At 41.0% G+C, this 20,796-nt stretch overlaps 1 protein-coding gene across 1 annotated transcript; it reads right to left on the bottom strand.

Moving 5' to 3' along the window:
• Positions 1 to 159: 159 nt before the first annotated feature.
• Positions 160 to 18,902, bottom strand: hs3st3l (heparan sulfate (glucosamine) 3-O-sulfotransferase 3-like). Its single transcript, XM_077503088.1, has 4 exons — positions 18,776 to 18,902; positions 14,617 to 15,128; positions 1,835 to 2,064; positions 160 to 1,084 (listed from the first exon to the last, which is right to left on the bottom strand). Exons 2-4 carry the CDS (start codon positions 15,051 to 15,053, stop codon positions 696 to 698), a joined length of 1,056 nt encoding a protein of 351 aa, XP_077359214.1. The 5' UTR covers positions 15,054 to 15,128; positions 18,776 to 18,902; the 3' UTR covers positions 160 to 695.
• Between the last annotated feature and the right edge of the window lie 1,894 nt (positions 18,903 to 20,796).

Raw genomic sequence — 20,796 nt, 5'->3', positions numbered from 1 at the left:
GCCTTCACGCTCGCCCGAACTTGTTGACCCGAGCCACGGCCAAGTGATGCACATCCGCTTCCGCCACCTCCATCCATTTCGCCACATTCATTATTCAAGAATTGCAAGAGCACTCAGTCGAAACGTGAGCTCATTTCAAGCTTCTCCCACATAAAAAAATGTTTGCGGGAACAATGCATGGATGACGTCACTCGGTTGGGGAGGATTCATAACGAGCATGTGTTTTATTATGGATATTGGGTAGCGCTACATCCTATAGCAACTAGCTGCTTATGTATTTTAGCATTATTTCCACTTCACTTGGATGCTTAATGTAGCCACATGGGTGTTTTGTTTTCTTTTTTCCCCTGTTGATTATCGACATGTGTGGACGCCGCTTGCGATATTTTGGACGGTTGTGTTGGAACCTGGTGGAGCAAAAACTGTCTAAAGGCCTACGTGGAAGAACCTTTTCACTTACTGTGAAGTCTTCCAACAGTTCTACCAAACTGCCACTTTTCCACTTGTTCCTAATTTTGGGACTTTAATGTTTTGCACTAAAAAAAATGGTACCACAAAACAGTAGCACTCGATCCGACAATGACGGACATGAAGGATCTGCTACTTTTTGACATGTGAGACAAACTGTGCTCCACAAAATAAGGTAAGTGTGTATTTGAATGAATTCCATCCTAACAAAATAGGATTTGACATGGTCACTGCCAGCCGAAGTCCTGAGCCGCCATCTGATAAAAACGGCGGTTGTGGGGCCTGTAAAAATCCCTCAGTTTCTGCAGCACGTCGGCGTGGATTGGAGCGTGCGTCCTGCCTTTGGTCTTCCCCAGGCAGTGAGGTTTGCTGCTCCCCTCGGGTTTCTTCAGGCACGGGAAGCCTTTGGTTTTGTTGAAGTAAAAGTGTTTGTCGCTGACGATTCTCTGGAGTCCCAGAAAGTCCTGCACTTTGCCCACCTCGCCAGCCGGGTCGGAGATCAGCCTTTCGCCGCTGACCAGGTGGACCTGGCACCGGGGGAACCAGGCCAGCCATCGCTCCAGGTGCTGCGCGTACAGGCCGATCCAGAGGGGGCTCCACTGAGCATCAATCTGACCTGAAACAGGTCAAGTCGCATTGCTGAATGTCAATCAGTCGTCGTCGCTCGGTTTGCTTTTGTCCGCATTCAGTCAAACTATTCACAGCACAGCAGCAGAATTGCTCTCGAACGGCAATGAAAAATGGATAATTAGGCACGTTAAAGAATCAACTATTTAATCCCATTTGTGGTATTTCTCGTTCTAATTGGGGCATGAAAAACACTTTTAGCCCATAAGTGGTATGTTGTCCAGAATTTGGACACACTTTTTTTAGTGTGATATCATGTCATTTAAAAAAAATATTCAATATTCATTTATTTACGTATTTTTGTATTTTTGATGCCCTCTATGGTGTGCAATTATTAGTGAATTATTAATGAATCACTTGTGCGATATTTTTCTCACTCTAATGAAATACTTTGTGCACTTTATGCATCATCTGAGCACCAAAACAATATTTGCATGAAAAATTGTTCAAAAATCTTCCATTCATCCATTTTTTGACAGCGCTTGTCATCATTAGGGTCAGATGATAATTAATGTCATTTGTGATTTCCATTGTTATGATTGTAAAACAACAGGTTATTTCCATGTCACATGATGAGCATGTTATCTTTTCCCATCAAACAAACTCGGGCGCTGATAACGACCCACCTGCCGACCCGTTTTTCTTCCTCTGCAGGCCGTTGTGATTCTGATTCTGCTCATTGATCGTTCATAAAACTTGAAATTGGTCGAAAGCTGAGCCATGACTGCGGTCGCCTCACCTGCCGTCCGGTTCTTGAACGCGAGGCTCTCGAAAGAAGCGATGTCGGGCGTCTTGGAGATGATCTGCGTGTAGTCGGATATCGCTCTGGTCACCGGGTCCCGCACGACTACGATCAGTTTCACCTCTTGGGACATTGCGCGGACTCTGGCCGGCGTTTCCGCGGTAACAAAGTAGCGCGGCGTCTTCTCCATGACGATCTGGCCGTCCAGTGCTTTCGGCATCATGCTCCTGCAAAAGTCGAGACGACGGCTGTGAATTGCACCTGACGATTCGATTCGTGTCACGATTCACAGGTCACGGTTCGATTCGATGCCGATTAATCCCCAAGTCGATTGTTTTCATTCAAATTTAGAAAATGCTAATCAGTAAACTTGTCGAAGTGTCAGATTTGTTTGAAAATGTATTATTTATTTATCTGAAACTTCAATTTTATACAGTTTGTAATCCGCTTCATGCTTGAACAGCATTCAAATCAAATATTAAGGCTTAAAGTTCCGTCTTCTATGGTGTGAACCATAATCCAAAGTAAGACGTTTTGGGGTTGTTTTTTTGACTATTTTTCCATTAAAAATGGAAGTTTAAAAATCGATTCAGCCGCCTGTTGAATCAATTCGAGAATTGCGCAATGTCGTATCGCGATATATTGCCGAATCGATTTTTTTTAACACCCCTATTGAACAGCATTAAAATCAAATATTAAGGCTTAATGTTCCGTCTTCTATGGTGTGAACCCGAACCCAAAGTAAGACCTTTTGTTGACAATTTTTCCATTAAAAATGGAAGTTTAAAAATCGATTCAGCCGCCTATTGAATGGATTCGAGAATGTCGTATCGCGATATATTGCCGAATCGATTTTTTTTAACACCCCTCGTCAAGACTATTCAAGTACTGCCCGCATAAGTCATATTATAACTCGTTCTTGTCTCAAGGGTTTGCTAAAACCACAAACGTTTGTCTTGACACTTCTTGTTGCACTATTTAAGACGAAGCCAAACGAGCTTTTTTCCCCTGAACCATTCGGCATTCTTAACTTGGCTCTGACAGCACAAATGAGCATCTCACTCAAAGTGTTCATTGACAATGCGATTTAGCTAACATGCAGAAGAAAAACCACATAAATGCGGCTGGCAGATTTGACTGCATGTCAAACTCGGCGCTTGTTTGGCCTCCGGCGAGACGCTCGTTTCGAGAAGAAAAGACTCGAAAGACGGAGACATCTGCTGGCACACCTGCCGCACACCTGACCGACTGACCAAGCAGCATCTTACACTTTATTGCCATCTCCTGCCATACGATAATAAACAATAGAAACATGCTGCAGATGTTAAAGGCTTCATGAAGGGAGCATTTCCGTTGGTATTTTTACACAATCCGCTGCTAGTGCCGGTCAGTCGACGTTTATGCATCCCGAAAGTAGAAGCCGAGCACGTCGGGGACACGTGAGGAAGATGTGGATGCACCGTCATTACCTTAACACAAAGAACTAATTAGTGCCCTCAAGAACAACATAAAAAGATGATGTGTCATTTTCATGTGGTTTGCGAAAACAACTGATCGACTGACAAAAAAACAAAACAAAAAAAAACTATTAATTTCTGCATTATTTCAACATGTTTCAATACTTTGATTTATGAAATGTTCACTCATATTTTGAATGTTGTGATGACTTGAAAGTTCCAACTACAACCAATAGACTTTATTGATTCCTTTGGGATGGCCTCGGGGAAATTTTACATGTCCAGCAGCAATGAGAACAGATAATAAAATAAAAAATAATAATTCAATCAATCAATCAATAAGGTTATTACACCAAAGATTGAATTAATAATGATAATAATACCAATAAAAAAATTAATTAAATTAAATACAAATTCAATCAATCAATAAATAAGGTTATTACACCAGAGATTGAACTAGTAATAATAATAATAATAATAATAATAATAATAATAATGATAATAAAAAATGTAATCAATCAATAAATAAGATTATTACACCAGAGATAAAATTAATAATAATAATAATAAAATAAAAAATAAAAATTCAATCAATCAATAAATAAGGTTATTACACCAGAGATTGAACTAGTAATAATAATCATAATAATAATAATAATAATAATAATAATGATAATAAAAAATGTAATCAATCAATAAATAAGATTATTGCACCAGAGATAAAATTAATAACAATAATAATAAAATAAAAAATAAAAATTCAATCAATCAATAAATAAGGTTATTACACCGGAGATTGAATTAAATAAATGAAAGTACAGTAAAGTGCCATATTTGTGAAGTAAGATCTGTGAAATAACAGTAACATGTTCAGTACACTAAAATCATATATTATACACAGAAAAAAATAATGAAGGGAAAAAAAATCTATGTTCAGAATAAAGTTCTGAGGTTCAGCGTTGGAATCTCAACATCGGCTTGTGCTTTAAATATTCCACTGTCGGGGAAAAAAAAAAAAAAAAGAAAGAAAAGAAAAGAAAAGGGGTGAGTGCTTGTCTCAAAATGGGAAATGGGAACGTTTCCATTCACGCTTTTGGCTTGCCTGAGATGGAGGACTGAACTCTTGCCCCTCTCATTTTCTTTCAATGGGGCCAGTGTGGCGTTGTGATGCTCAGCGAGACACGATGCGGCGAAACCTTCCAATCGTGTGATTGAATGAATGAATGAATGAATGAATGCAAGCCATGATTGTGAACTTTAATTATCGATTGTCGTGATGAAACGCAAAGTGATGGCAGCCATTCTGAGAGTTCACTTTGACTGGATTTGCATCTATTTGGCGTGGGGGGGGGGCATCACCCCTCATTATGTGGAAGGGAAAAGGGGAGAACTTCCTGGAAGACGGCAACGACTCCGAGGATTTATTTTGCAATTCATGAGAAAGTTTTTCAGCAACATCTTGAATTCTTTTTTTTTTCTGCTTCTAAAACTTTTTGCCATCCATGTTTGAATCTGGTTCATCGAAATCACATCTCCGGCTTCGTTTTCAAACCTTCTCATTTCCTTTCATGCGTAAGCGGTCCAGACGCTCAACTCCAGATTTCACAGTATTAATAATTGATGTCCATTTGAGAGCTCCTCGAGTTTCATTTCTCGCAATGGCGGCAAAGTGCGAGTGCGTCTGCCTCGCAATTTTGAGCTTCAGGGTTCCAACACTCTTCGCTTGGATTTTCTCCAGGTTGATTCTCGCACAAATTGTCTGCGAATGCGGAGTAAACATTTTTAACTCATTTGCTCCCAATAACGTATAAATACGTTTTTTTAATGTTCTAAGTGTCCCAAAGACGTATTTATACGTTTTTTGTTTTTTTTTAATGCTCAAGCATACAGAAGGCTTTGATGCAGCCTCTCAACTGCAAAGAACGGTTGCAGAAATGGTAGTTATTACGCAAACGGCCAGCAGGTGGCAGCAGAGCAAAAGAGATCAACCAGGGCCATGTAGAAAAAAAGCTCAATTACTTACAATTTTGAATAGATTTGTGAAAACTGATGAAACTTAGCTCTCTTCTAATGCTAATTGCTGTAAAACGGAAACAGAAACATACTTTTTTTCTTCCTGATGAAAGAAGAGACTTTAATCTTTCTTTTGGTAGGTTTCATGATTTTATAGCAATTGAACACAATATTCTGTGGGCCTTGCAAAATCAGTCAAATTCCAGAAAAACAGCCGTGAGCGAACAGGATTGTGAAATGTGAAAATGGCGGCGAGTGAATGAGTTAAGTGGCAAATAGGCTCTACGTTATTTGTGAATATGTTTAACTTAGACTTGTGGCAAAAAAAAAAAAGTGGCAAATTTGCCACTTTTTTTGTCTCGTCATATTGACCCCGCCCTCTAAAAAAAAAAAAATATATATATATATATATTTCTACATGACACTAATACGCCGTCGTACAAACAAGCCATTTGAACAGCATTTTATTACCGTATTTTCCGCACTATAAGGCGCAGCGCATTTGTCATGTTTTGGTTGTGTGGGGGTGGGATTTTCTTTTCTTTTGCTTATTTATTCCTTGTCTCTTCCCTTGTCTCGTTATGTGTAATCACGTCCACCTGAGTGCGTCTTCCCTTCCCAGCGTGTTGACCAATCAGCTTCTTGTATCTGGCCCAGGTGTCTGTTGTTTTCTCGTTACCGTGTGTATTTAGTTAGCCTGCTTTCTTTCACTTCTGGTTGAGTCATTGTTGCTGTTGCTGTCTAGTTGCCATGTTGCCTTCCATGCCATGTCTTGTTGCCCTCGTGTTTATGTTGCTTTAGTCTATTTTTTGGCTCTTGTTAATTTTGTTATTTTCACAGAGTACCTCATTTGCCTTTTTGTTTGTTAAACCCCTTTTTTTACTTGCATCCCTGCCTTGCCCTGTTTTTGTTGCCCCCTGCATTTCGTGACAGCATTATAGGTAGAGGCGGGGTTACGTTATGCATCCATTAGATGGCGCTGCGCTAAAGGGAATGTCAACAAAACAGTCGGATAGGTCAGTCAAACATTATGAATAGATTACAAAGCAGCTTTCTGACAACTCCATTCACTCCCAAAAATGAATAAAAAACAGCTGTTTTATTATTTTCTCTGAAGTATTAGTATTAGCTAGCGATCCAAGATGGCGGGATCTTCTGCGCATGCGAGTCAACGATCGTGCAGGAGACCTGTTGCGGCTCAATATTGAATCGTATGTAAGGCGCACTGGATTATACGGCGCATGGTCAGCTTTTGAAAAAAATTGAAGGCTTTTTAGGTGCGACTTATAGTGCGGAAAATACGATCGATCATTTTTTTTTGCAAAAGCTAGCAGTACTTTTTGCTGTAGTGTGGAAGGTAAATTTTCTATAAGAAGAGTTCGAACTTAAAGGAGCCACTGATGTTGTAGTATTCTAAAAAAAAAACAAAAAAAAGATAGAAAAGAGCATATGGTTGAGATCTCCCCCCTCCTATTTTTGTAACTTTATCTTTTTTTTCTCATTTGAAGGAAGCAGCTGGTAACGTGACAGAGAAATCCCCCGACCGAAGCAATCTGACTTTTAAACGGAATTAATTGGCGCTTTTGAGTAAAAGATCAAACATCCAATATGATGAACGACGAGGATTAGCCGGCACTTTATCATAAGCTCTCTTTAGTTAGCAATTTCTCAATATTTCATCCACACTCCCCCTTGGTGGGTTTCTACAACCAGACTGGCTATCGATCTTCACGGGGGGTTTATGGCAACTCTCCGCACCCGGGAACAGCGTCCGTTAGGATGGCGGCGGGATTGACAACAAGGAGGCGCGAACACAAGAGGACGGCGAATTAGCGTGAGGCTAAACATGCAGCCGTGGGCCTCAGCTGGAAACAAGAGCGGCAGGTGGAAAACGGGGACCCACTCGAGCCCCATCAGCGACATTGCTGCAAAATGTGAAATCAGATGCAGCGATGAATCAAATATGTACTCTGTTAAATTTGTGACCCAAGGAGAGCAAAAAAAAAAAGAGCGCCGACTGCGTTATTCACGAGGCACGTCCACGTTCGAGCGCATGAATACGAGTGTGTTGTTATTAGCATGGGGGACCATGAAGGGCTCGCTCCATTGTGGCTGTGCCCCGGCCACTTCCAAGAGACATCCATCACAGGGGTGGAACAGGGTCTCCGGGGAGGGTCTTAATGAGAGGCGAGCCGCCCCCGCCCGTCTGGGCCTCCAAAAAACAGATCCCGGACCAACCCCACCTGAACCACAGTTAATTTACACAATAAACAGAAGCGAAGCCAAATCGGGTCTGTTTGGATTTGGATTTCTTCCCAATTAGTTCAAACAAAAACAAGCATGCTGAAGTTATTGGTCACGTACGATTTCATATGAGAAAACACGAGCATTCATTTCCGACATTGTGTTTTATAAGCGGCCATTGAATCGCCGTCCACAGTGTTGTTGTCGTTCTTCTTTGATTTGCGTGCCAATTACAAGCCATTGTGGAAAGCACCAAAACATAAGTTGCACCATGCGCTGTGTCATCGTGGCACAAAGCCACCGACGGCCTCCCGTAATGAGCGCAAAATGAATTGCAGATGGATCAGAGTCATCGGAGCGGATGATTCGCAAAAGAATGACCCATTTTTCATGTTCCTTTTTGTTCGTGTTATTGGATGACCTTGACGACGTCGTCTCACTTTATTGAGCGAACCCAGAAAACAGGTGAGCCATGATTGGTCATAACCTACTTCCTTAATCAGCACAGGTGATATCTGCTTCAGTCGACAGCAAGTAGAAAAAAAATATTTTTTAAAGTTGTTCATTATACAAGAAAAATAATGAAATCGATTTTATATCAAATTTAATTCTGGACAAAATACACAAACTTTTTTTTATTGCTGAAAATGGCTCAATGAGTCAAGTATCCCTTTAAGCAGAATTGAAAATGTAATCAGAATTGTTTTTTTATTTTTATTTTTTTATTATTTTTTTTACTGCCCTAGAATAAAGTGCAATTGCACCTCCACTACAATAGGGGGCAGTGGCGCTCTCATTATTGGCAGAGTGTGCGCAGGGAGCATTCGCTCGGGGGTGTAGCGGTTTTGTTTGCACTGAGCATGCGTGCAAAAAAAATAAATAAATAAATCAGCACAAATGATTTTATATTTTTGTTTTGCAGGTTCACGTTTTTTTTATGTTTTTTTTTTTAAATATTGTGCTCCTAATTTAATGTTGGCGATCAGTTTGAATGCATAATTATTTATTGATTTTATGTCATTTTATTTTTCCGTATCATGTAGTTTGACATGGTCAGCCAAAAAAATGTTTATAGTTTAATTAAGGATTTAATTTTTATTTTTGAATTTCAGATGCACTTTAAATCTTTTCTGTTACAATTAATAAAGATATTCCATATTTCTTTCTTTTTTTTTTAATTCTCTTATACGTTAATACGGATACAGTGTTATGCAGAGGTGTGCTTAGAACAATTATATGGACAAATGATACTATTTATAGTCGCGTTCTTCTTACTTATATAATTGTAGAAGCACTGCATTAAAACAATAAAGCTTGTGGTGGTTCTCTGCTCCTTTCGGTTTGTCTTTTGTTGCCATTGAGACTTGCATGGAAACAAGCGACCAAGCTCTTTGCCAGTCAGCCACGGTCAATAACATTGCTAAACGTGAGCGGACCTCAAGAACAAAACACAAGCAGGAGGGCAGAACCGTCTTCCAGTCTGCGACGGGATGTGAAAGAAGTCGGCCTTTTACACACAAACGCGCACGCGCACACACGTGATCCTCGCTCTTATCACGTTCTCCGGGGTCGAGGCAGAGGTCGGCCCGGATGTGCAAAGTCGCCGTAACAGTCGTCGCCCTTTCAACCTCAAGTCCAGCATAGCTTTATGTTTCCTCTTCCTCTTCTTCGATTCACTTTCTGCCCCGAATCCGTTGGCGACAAAACATCACCAGTCAAATGTGAATTTTTTTCATGGGAGCGATTTTAATGGAGGCCTTGGAAGCGCTGCGGTGTAACGTGACCCCTCGCGTTGGAGATAATCCCGCTTGCAGGATGAAGCTTCCTTGCTAATTGTAAGAGAAGCTGAGCTGACCGACGTCAAGCGCTCTCACGCTGGAGTCGAGCCAAGGTCAGAGAGAGGAGATGGAGGGTATCGATCCCGGAAGCGTCCAGGACAAAATCAGGCTCGATCGCGTTTGCGTTCTCTGATCTCATCTCGCTTCAAACGTCAGGAAGGCGTCTTTTGTTCGGGGCTCATCGTCGCCTATTTGTGTCATGATGATCAGAGTCTGAAGTTAAAAAAAAGTACATGACATGTTTCCCAATAAATTTGAATATCATGAAAAACCTGAAATGTATTTCAGTACGCTCTAAAAACAGTTTGGTCAAAAATAACTAGTGGTGTCAAAGTTTAAGTGTTAACTAATTAATTAATCACAAAAAAATTATAGCATTAATCATTTTATTACCCCAGATTAATCACACTATTCATTTTGACCGCAGATGATCCTTTTTAGCCGACAGCGGATGGTTACGTTAAAGGAAGCCGTTCGAGTTTTAGCAATAAACAGAACTTCATGCATTAAAGTAAAGCATTTCATATATGTTTGCATATGCCCTAGGTCATTTTTTTCCCATTTTATTTTCCCAACTTTCTGGGTTATTTATTTAACCCCCCCAAAAAAAGTTGAAAAATGTGTTATGGTTTGGGTTTTTGTTGCTTTTATTGGCGTTTTGAGTTTGTCATGTTTCTGTTTGTGCTTTCTGGTTGGTCTCACCTGGTCTGGTTCTCGCTAACCTCGTCCACCTGCGTGTGTCTTCCCTTCCCAGTGTATCGACCAATCAGCTTCCCCTGCCACTTGTGTCTTGCCCAGCTGTGTCTAGTCACTGCCAATTAGTGTGTTTATTTAGTCACCTGTTTTCCGTGGGGGAAAAAAGTGAATTATCCGCAAAACAACCACCAAAATGCACCTGATTTTTGTTATTTTAGATGGAACACTTTAAAAACAATTGGGTAAAAAAAAAAAGAACATTAAATTTGGGTCAAAAAGGGACTGACCCAACTTTCTGAACTTCACCCAAAATGTTTGATCGCCGGAATAAGCCACAAAACAACATTGTTTTGATTTCTCGGAGCCCAGCGAGTCAATTTGCTTCCTCAACATCAAGCATGGCGTCCGTTCCGGACCGCCTTGATTTGAATGCAAATGAGGGACGCTGCTACGATTAGCCGCTACGTTCCATCTCATAAAAGTTGCGCAACAATCACACTTTTCTAGCTGAGCCCAAAACCGCACATTTTTTGCACTGGGCATGAAAATGTTTTCTACAACTACAAGATGCACGAGGAAACCGTTATTGTCTATTTTAATGTATGTTTTTTTATTCCAAAACATCCACTTAACTCATCCTCAAAAGTGTCGTGTGGAAGCTCGAGCTTATCCAAACTGACTTTACGCCAGAGGCGGGTTACATCCTGGTCACCAGCCAACAGCAAGAAGATTTAACCAGCAAAACTGTCGTCAGTCAGTCCATCTGAGCTTTTAATTCAATCAATCAACTCGTGCAGTCACTCATACTGGCTCCGCCCCCCAAAAAACGTAAATAATATTCCCCGCCCTTGTTCAAGTGTGTACTCTCCGTGTGTAGTATTTGTTAATGAAGTGACGCGTGCGCATCATGAACTCCCGTCGTATCATGACCTGAGGTCGGAGGTCAATTGAGAGAGCTGACAGCGACGTCAAAGCGGCTCGACATGCCGCGAGCCCCATCTGGCCCGCAGGGAGAGGTGACAGTCGCGTCACCTGGTGTGACGTTCTCGTCGAAATCAGAAACGGTAAGAGAACATAAATAGCTTATTAAAATGACGAAAAGAAAGTACATCAACAGAAAAAAAAAAAATTTTTGATTGTCAACTTATTCCATTTGGTGCAGCATAACAGCTAAATGCCACGTCACCATGTTTGCTTTGAAACCCGGACCTCCACTAATTGACCCAAATTTGCTGACTAGGTTTATATTCGCTTTACATTTCCTTAATGCATTCATGACCCAAATCGTTCAGTGATTTATAGACCAGGAGCAGAATTTTAAAAATCTAATCTATAGATGACTAGAAACCAGTGTAAATCATTTAGGGCCGGAATAATATGTTCTGATCACTTTGTTCTGAGCTGCAACGTTCTGCATGAGCACTCTCCTATACAATTTTAAGAACTAAGTTTTAAAGAGAATTTTGTGGCTCAAAGCATCTTGGCAAAGTCACTCTCATGACTTGGGCCATGCAAGGGTTATGTTTACTGTCATGACTAGTTTCGTTCAAGGGTCATGCTTGGGCCATGCAAGGGTTATGTTTACTGTCATGTCTAGTGTCATTCAAGGGGCACGCTTGGGCCATGCAAGGGTTATGTTTACTGTCATGACTAGTGTTGTTCAAGGGTCATGCTTGGGCCATGCAAGGGTTATGTTTACTGTCATGACTAGTGTCATGCAAGGGTCATGCTTGGGCCATGCAAGGGTTATGTTTACGGTCAGGTTAGTGTCATTCAAGGGTCATGCTTGGGCCATGCAAGGGTTATGTTTACTGTCATGACTAGTTTCGTTCAAGGGTCATGCTTGGGCCATGCAAGGGTTATGTTAACTGTCATGACTAGTTTCGTTCAAGGGTCATGCTTGGGCCATGCAAGGGTTATGTTTACTGTCATGACTAGTGTCGTTCAAGGGTCATGCTTGGGCCATGCAAGGGTTATGTTTACTGTCATGACTAGTGTCGTTCAAGGGTCACGCTTGGGCCATGCAAGGGTTATGTTTACTGTCATGACTAGTGTCGTTCAAGGGTCACGCTTGGGCCATGCAAGGGTTATGTTTACTGTCATGACTAGGGCCATGCAAGGGTTATGACTAGGGTCATGCAAGGGTTATGTTTACTGTCATGACTAGCGTCATTCAAGGGTCATGCTTGGGCCATGCGAGGGTTATGTTTGGGTCTGATCTTTGCCTAGCTGCCAAATCACGGACAGAACGAGAAGTTGTGGGAGAAGTTATTGTGGAAATGATCCCCACTGTTGCAACACAAAGCAGCAAAATTCCAACTGACTTTCTGACAAACATGTTTTTTAAAAATTGGAAGCTCACAAAATAATATTTATACAACTGCTGCTTCTATCTACCAGCCGAAGTCGAAATTCTGGTTGGGCTGCCGCTGACATCATTGAGCCAATGCCAATATTGAGCCTCAGCAATATACAGTAAGCTGGTTAGCGTTTCATGACACAGTCCAGATTTGGGTACAGTTTTAATCTGCCATATTGGGATCATATTTTAGGGGGCTTACTCATTGCGCAATATGCACAATATGAAACAGGCGGAATGAGATGCTGCTTTATAGTTGTGTGTAGAAGCGATCATTTGTTCACTCAAGTGACAGATTCGACCTTCTCAGTTTGTGTGTTTATCGGAAGTTTTGACGGAACCGGCCGAGAACGGAGCCACATGACGACAGTAACATCTGGGTCGGGCTCCAGAGATGATTACGCTGCAGCTCGGCGAGGACTCGCTGCTTTACACAAACACGCACAGATTGGTGTCGCCAGATGGCACGTAAACCTCAGCAGAATAGTTTTAGAGGTATGTTTTGTTTTGCTATGCAAACACAAAGATGAGAAAGCTGAAGGCTGCTAATTGGTGCCTCAACTTTCAGCTGCTGCTGGTGAGTTCAGCATTTAACACTGTGAGGCTTCCCTTATCATACTTGATGTCGCAGAAATATATGAGCTCAGTTTTGTCCATCCAAATGGATGGATGCATCATGCAAAGACAAAACTGCCTTGCTTTGACTTTTGTGATCCACCAGTTTCATGTACAGTACATTTTGGTTTACAACCATACAGGCACATGAGCATACAAATGGTGAGGGGAGGAGTTAAATGGTGGTCAGGGGGTGGAGCCACCATCACCCAATGTTACAATCTCTTTTACCATCCATCCAACCATTTTCTTAACCGCTTGCTCCTCACATGGGTCGCGGGGGATGCTGGAGCCTATCCCAGCTGGCTTTCGGGCAGTAAGGCGGGGCACGCCCTGAACTGGCTGCCAGCCAATCGCAGGGCACACAGAGGACAATTCAGAGTGCTCAATTAACCTGCCATGCATGTTAATTTGGAACGTGGGAGGAGACCGGAGTACCCGGAGAAGACCCACACACAAGCACTGGGAGAACATGCAAACTCCACCCAGGATTTGCGTCCTCAGCATTGGGAGGCACACATTCGAACCAGTCCCCTATCGTTTTGTAAACATCAAATGTCGTTAGTTTTTTACAAAGCATTTGTTTTTATTTGATTTCGTTAACAAAATTTTTTATTTTTTTTATTTTAGTTTTAGTTTTTTTCATTAGTTTTCGTTGAATGGCACCTGTGTTTTTCTTACTTTGACCATCTGCAAACATTTTTGTTTTTGTTAATTGATTTGAACTGAGTCAGATGCAATTTTTTAGCATATGTCGCGGGCCACTGAAAAATGGACGGCGGGCCGCAAAAGGCCCCCGGGCCATAGTTTGGACACCGCTGTTATAGAGTAAAAGGGATGCACTACTTTTATTCTTTTATTTTGTGTGCACTTGCTAGAACAGCATGTAACAACTTTTTCATAAATGTATGAACTAACGAATTTGTGCAAAAATTCAAACAATTGGTGATTGATGAAGGCACGGTAAGTTTTTAATTACAACGAGACGGGCCTTTTTTGGGGGGGGGGAAGATGCTTCGCCATACCGGAAGTTTCCATGACGTTTCAGAATTTGTTTAAAAGAATCGGCCAGAAAAAGTGTTCACCAGTCGGGCGTTTGCTCCCTAAGATGATGTTTGCATTGGACATTTACGAAGGATTGTTTAAAAAAAAACAAAAAAAAATCCATGGATCAGTTCTTTACAAAACACCAGGCAGAAAAAAACACTTCTGAGAGAGAACATGAACCAAAGAGGGCAAAAAACGATGATGACAGCAGTTAAAAAGGTAAATGAGCATCATTTTTATTCTTTACTCTATTCTTTGTTTTTGACATTACGCACAACTCTCATTTATTGTGCAATAATCTAATTGTAACATGTATTTGTTACATGTTTTGATGCCTTTTTATGCTTTCTAAAACATTTGGTAGTCTTGGAACGGATTAGGGCATTTACATGGAAAATGCGTCTCTACTTACAATTTTTTTTCGGAACCAATAAATTCCGTAAGTGGAGGTACCGCTGCAGCGCCTTTGAAACTGCCTAAAGAAAGTTGTTGTTGATGAGCGACTCGTACCTGTACCAGTCCAATCCTCGCGCGTAGTGCCGATCGAAGAAGTGCGGCTCGGACCCAAGAGCTCGGATGTCGGGATGGAGCCGCAGAAACTCCAGCAGGGCTCTCGTTCCTCCCTTCTTCACCCCGATGATCAGAGCTTGCGGTAACCTCCGCGTGGCCGTCCATTCCTTGCCGGAGCTGTTGGCCTCCAGCCCGGCCTGAGCCGCCGACGCCACTCCGGAAGCGCCGGCGGGATGGCCGTTCCTCTCGTACGTTGGCTTGCTGTCGGGTGACTTTTCCACCAGCCCCGACTGGCAGCACCCGGCGACGAGGTAGACCAGCGAGAAGCAGAGGATGCTCAGAGAGGACGCGATGGTCAGCCGGTGGAAGAGTCTCCGCAGGTCGGCGTTTGGGTGATGATGATGATGATGATGATGATGAGTGCACAAAGCTGCCATCCCTCAAGTCATCCATGGGAGACGAGAGGCCATTCTTACCTCGCGCCCGGCTCACATCCCGTCATATTCACGCTCCTTCATTGAAAGGAGAAAAACAAAAAACTCTTTCAGGGAGTCTCGTCTTGTGCGCCATAATCGGTCGCTCACGCCAAATCAATCGCTTTCTCAAACTTGATTTACTTCCTGTGGCCTCACTGTGGGGTACAAGGAAACTTTCAGCTGAAATTTTAATCGGGTGTTTCTCGTCCTGTTCCTTCCACGGAATTACTCCGCAACACTCCAGCACATGGTTCATCTCTCTCGCTCTCTCGCTCTCTCGCTCTCTCTCTCTCGCTCTCTCTCTCTCTCTCTCTCTCTCTCTCTCTCTCTCTCTCTCTCTCTCTCTCTCTCTCTCTCTTGCTCTCTCTCTCTCTCTCTCTCTCTCTCTCTCGCTATCTCTCTCTCTCTCTCTCGCTCTCGCTCTCTCTCTCTCTCTCTCTCTCGCTCTCTCTCGTCTCTCTCTCTCTCTCTCTCTCTCTCTCGCTCTCTCTCTCTCTCTCTCTCGCTCTCTCTCTCGCTCTCTCTCTCTCTCTCTCTTGCTCTCTCTCGCTCTCTCTCGCTCTCTCTCTCTCTCGCTCTCTTGCTCTCTCTCTCTCTCTCTCTCTCTCGCTCTCTCGCTCTCTCTCTCCCTCTCCTTCAAGTTCTACCCTAAATATCACAGTCCTACCATGGTAATTTTTTTCCGTATAACCAAGCTCGTAGCTCAATTATTTGATCAATATCCCCTATTGATTGAATATATTAATTAAATATTAATAAATAAATAAATATTAATAAAAATATTCATTAATATAAAAAATACAAATATCACAGTCCTACCATGGTAATTTTTTTCCGCATAACCAATTATTTGATCACTATCCCCTATTGATTGAATATCCCCAATATAATGATGCTTTCAGAATTCTGTTCAAATATCCTATAGGTGGGAGAGTGCAAGTTTCTTCTTTGTTGCCTCAAATGTTCCAACATTTCGTGCACGGTTAAGGAATTTTTATATAAATGTATGTGTCGAATCAATAGATCCGGCAACGGAATTATAAAATCGATAAATGATCCTTTTTTTAAGGGATTCTAGATACACGTCATTGTTCTGGAAATACTGGACACATGAACTGTAGGTTTTTTTTAAACCAAGGGCTATTTTTCATGTGTGTTCCTATATTAGTGTGTTTTTTGTATGTTGTTGTATTATTTGTTTGTTCTTAATGGACTTGAGTCTGTCAATAAAGATATTGAAATGTATTTGAATTTTGCATCACCCCCTAAAACCGCTTAGAAACATTTTAATTAAAAAAAGAAAAATGTCCAACTTTACTTTCCACTTTTGCCACCAGGGTTAAAAGTCACTTGCATGAATTGTTTGGCATAAGAACATAATAAAAGAGAATGTATTTTTTTTTTTTTTTTTTTTTATAAAGCATAATTATTGTATGATGGATCAGGAAGTCATATAAAAATAAGGTGCCTGAGGTGTGTACCTTGCGGGGTGCTATAGTTATATGTCTTCAGTATGATTATAATTCCAGATGTGAGTTTTGGCATATTCAGGGGTGAAAGTGGTAAGAATTTCTTATACTGACAGATTTTTTTTTTATTATTATTTTGTATTTATTGATGTTATTTTTTTGTAGATCGGTTTAAAAAAAAAGTGCAAAAAATAATAATTGGTACACTTACTCAGCAGTTTCTTATACTGACAGATTTTTTTTTAATTATTATTTTGTATTTATTGATGTTATTTTTTTGTAGATCGGTTTAAAAAAAAAGTGCAAAAAATAATAATTGGTACACTTACTCAGCAACATGATTGTAACAAGGCATACATGAGAAACTGATTCGTCCATTTTCTTGACCGCCCTTAGTAACCTCGAAATATCATCATTACAGTAAATATTATTCCTAAACAGCATGTGCCCTGCAATTGACTGGTGACAATTTACCACAAGCCTTAATTATATCTCGTGTCTCGAAAATGTTCGAATGGGTCATCGTGAATGAGATCGCTTGGAATTAATTGTAAGACACGGTCAAGCAGGGAAACAAGTGCAGGTCATCGATGTTAGTGGCACCTGCGTTCTAAAATGGACGACCTAATTGGCTTAGCGGTCAGACAGAATTTAGTACAGCTTGCCAGTCGGTTGATCCTGATCGGCGGGATCGTCTGTATCGGGCCCGTTCGCAGGCTTTGCAAACAGTTTGTGTTGGAATTCCTGTTTCAGATTTGTGACGAAGAACAAACTTGAATGATGATCCAAAATTCCTTGGTCCAAAAATAACTCAAGTGTAGCGTTGATTGCTTTTGTTGTTGTTGTTGATGTTGGGTTCACAGTCAGCTTGTATTATTGCAGAGTGGTGCTAAGGTACAGATAATAGCTCATAGGAGACTCGTTAATTTCCCCTTTTGCAACCCACACGGCTCGAGCACATAACACACGCACACGCGCGCACGCACACGCATTCACGCACACACGCGTGCTTCATGTTCCATTTGGCTTACCTCTGTCATTATCCCATGGCAGATGTGACCCGTGCCATAAAACCACTGCATCGTCCTCCAGTGACTACAAAAATACCCGTCCTCGTTTTTTGTTTTTTTTGTTTTTTTTTACACTTAACATAAAACTTTATGCCAATCTCCTTCTGTTTTGTCCTGACAAAGGACAACGAAACAGATAAACATAATTACGCTGGCATATAAAGTCGGGCTGGGTATTGCCGCCAACCTCACGATACGATACGATACCGTATCGCGATACTTGATCTTCAAGGCGATGGGGGGTGAGCAGGGATCAGAGTTAGGAGCCAGATCAGAACAGAGCACTCCAAGAAGGGATAAGCTCGACTTAGGCGTCTTTGGGGAGGGTGTCGTTGTGCGTATGCATGTATTTGTTTGGGCCAATTCCTCTGTGTGAACGCTTCTTTTCATGTGTATATATATGGTGGTTTTGGTTTTAATGAGCCCGCTACCCCCCTGTGACCCCCGTCTTGTCAGAGCCGCTGTGAGGTTATTGTGTCGTCGGAAAAAAAATACAAGTCATGGTCTGCTGATTGGCTGAGAAATTTCAATGAAAAAAAAAAAAAAAAAAAAAAGGCTGCTGAGGTCAGCTTGTATTTGAATTTGGAGACTTTTCAAACACACGTGTTATTTCTAGGGATGTTCGATACCACTTTTTTTTTCAGACCGATACCGATACCAACTGCCGATACCAGTAGTACATTTTGACAAATAAATAAAAAATCTCTAAAAGATATTTTTAAACAAATATATTTCCTTTAATTTTGACACAAAAAAAAACAGTAAGTCACTCTTCAATAGTCTTAACGCTCACAAAAATGCTCATTCAGTTTAAGATTGACAATTTTGAAGTATTTCCAAACCGGTGAAGTTTTGGTGAAAGACTAGCTAGCAAGCTAGCGCCACTTACAGGCAAGGAGGACTCACTTAATGTCTTCCCCGTCTGCCATCGCTCGCTTGTACTCGTCTGCGTCACCAGTACTCGAGTACTTGAAAAAAAAAGATGGTATTGGCCCGATATCGATACCTGCTATCGGTACTCGCCCTATTTCGCACTATTTGGGAAGCACTGCTGCAAACCAACACAGGTTAATATTCTGCGCACTCAGGGAACGAGTGTGCATTTTTAGGAGAACTTCAAACAATAAAATCAAGTAAAGATTACCTGTAGGAAAAAGCTGTCCTCATTTCCACAGGCTGCCACGCACAGCTGCTGGTATTGTTTAACATCCTGTTACAATGGGACCTGGATTATCGGTCTGTGACAGGAGGGGAGGCAATGTCACAACATGGATTTGGATCCTGGATAAATCTGTTAGCTGGGACTCGTACGAGCGGGATATTCCCTGCAAGGGGATTAAAGCACAAGGGAGAATCAAGCAATATGGGAGTAATCCCGTCCAGTTGCCTGCTTTATGTTTGATCCAACCGACAGTCGTGAAGATAATGATATCTTGGAAGAAAAAAACAAAAAGGTCATTATCTCATTAGAAATGTTATTATATCGTTTTCTATTCACATTGAGTCTTATCCGTCTGACGGTTGATATGAGATAAGTTTGATGATAATGATGATTTTAATATTATTATTATTAGTATTATTATTATTATTATTAGTATTATGGATGTTCAATAGCACTTTTTTCCAGACCAATAAAAGTACCACAGTATGCAACTTTTGAGTAGTTAGTTACCAATATGTAACAAGTAATGATTTTTCCAAATTCAAAAAAAAAAACAGAAACAATGACAGATAATATTAAAGAAAGTCCTATATGGCAATTTTCAATTTTTCAAATTATCGTAAAACGGTCACAGCAGGGTTTGAGTCTGATATCGGTACTCGCCCATCCCTAATTATTATTATTATTATTATTATTATTGTTTTATTATTTTATTTTTCTTATTTTTAATTAATTAATTTATTTATTTATTTATTTATTACTTTTGAAAAGATTTTCACATTATTATAGAAATTACAACACATTACTCAACTCAATTTTATTTATCGATTTGTAAACATCCTAAAGAACAATTTAAAGGATTTATGTTGGAATTGAATATGAAGGATGCATATTGGTATTATTTTGGACTCAATACCTTCTCCAGACATAGCATAGTGCTCCCGTTTTCTAGATTATAAACAATGGGCCTTTTATTTGACCTCGTCGTTATCGTTGTTCATTTGCATCAAAGTGACCCGCTTTCCCAGTTTTACGAATAATATGATGTCAGACATATGGAATATTAACCCTGATTTGCATGTCTGGTCACGGAAGTGGCGTATTGTTGCGCGTGCGCGTAGTGTTGTCATCTTTTGTTGTTGTTTTTAATCACATCTAAGATTAAAAAAAAAGAATAATAATTTTTTCAATCAAAAATGCCAGACTTTCCATTACTCCCAAAGAGTTATTTCCCGTTAGCGGAGAAGATGAGAGCGTGCAGGCGCCGCATCGATCCTCAAGTCCCCTGAGTCTTGCACGCGTTCTCCCAGCGTCCCCGTGGTGACGATTGTCGCTGAGGCCGCCATCACGACTGATAACAATCCCAAATTCATCCATTTTGTAATCGTGTGATATAGCGATGCCGCAGTCGATAAGATGGTGCCGTTATTGTCACGTATCACTGGCTATGATTAAATATTGCATAATTGCATCTACTTCTTTTATTTCTAACTGTACATTTTATGATACATCGGGCAAAATCAAAGACATCAGTTTCAACTATCACTCAAATTTAAAATCTTGAAGTAAAATGGTTGGACGGACAAAAGAGTGATGGTAAAGGTGAGGAGCTTTGCTGGAGGCATCCAGCATGCTTGGAGATCTCAATTTATAAACCAGAAGCCCCTTCTGTTTCATTAACCCCTCCCCCATTTCTCTAATTCAGTTGCAGGGTTAAGCTGGTGACACTCGAATATTGGACTGGACCCAATTTTGGATTCTTTGTGTAGCTGTTTTCCATCTTCCCGACCAGGTAGCATTCCGGTGATTCAAATCCGTTTGGTCTTTGTCTTCCAATTGCAACGGACCTAATGACCCCCACTCTAATTGCTTTGTGTCAATATTGTTGCATTTGGATTCCCTCGGCTCTCATATAATATGCAGAGAGAGGGACGGCTCATCAGAACTCGATACACGGGAGATGAGCAAATCGCCAACGGTAATATCACGTTGCACGTCGTCAG

Source organism: Festucalex cinctus, chromosome 17 (assembly GCF_051991245.1).
Source record: "Festucalex cinctus isolate MCC-2025b chromosome 17, RoL_Fcin_1.0, whole genome shotgun sequence".
Lineage (NCBI taxonomy): Eukaryota > Metazoa > Chordata > Actinopteri > Syngnathiformes > Syngnathidae > Festucalex > Festucalex cinctus.
This window is presented reverse-complemented; position numbering and strand designations above follow the sequence as displayed.

Excerpts from the sequence above, each read along its gene's own strand:
- hs3st3l (XM_077503088.1), bottom strand. The coding sequence starts at position 15,053 with ATGGCAGCTTTGTGCACTCATCATCATCATCATCATCATCATCACCCA. Across the intron at positions 2,065-14,616 it reads CGAGGATTGGACTGGTACAG|GAGCATGATGCCGAAAGCAC; the intron begins GTACGAGTCGCT and ends CGACTTTTGCAG. Across the intron at positions 1,085-1,834 it reads GTTCAAGAACCGGACGGCAG|GTCAGATTGATGCTCAGTGG; the intron begins GTGAGGCGACCG and ends GACCTGTTTCAG.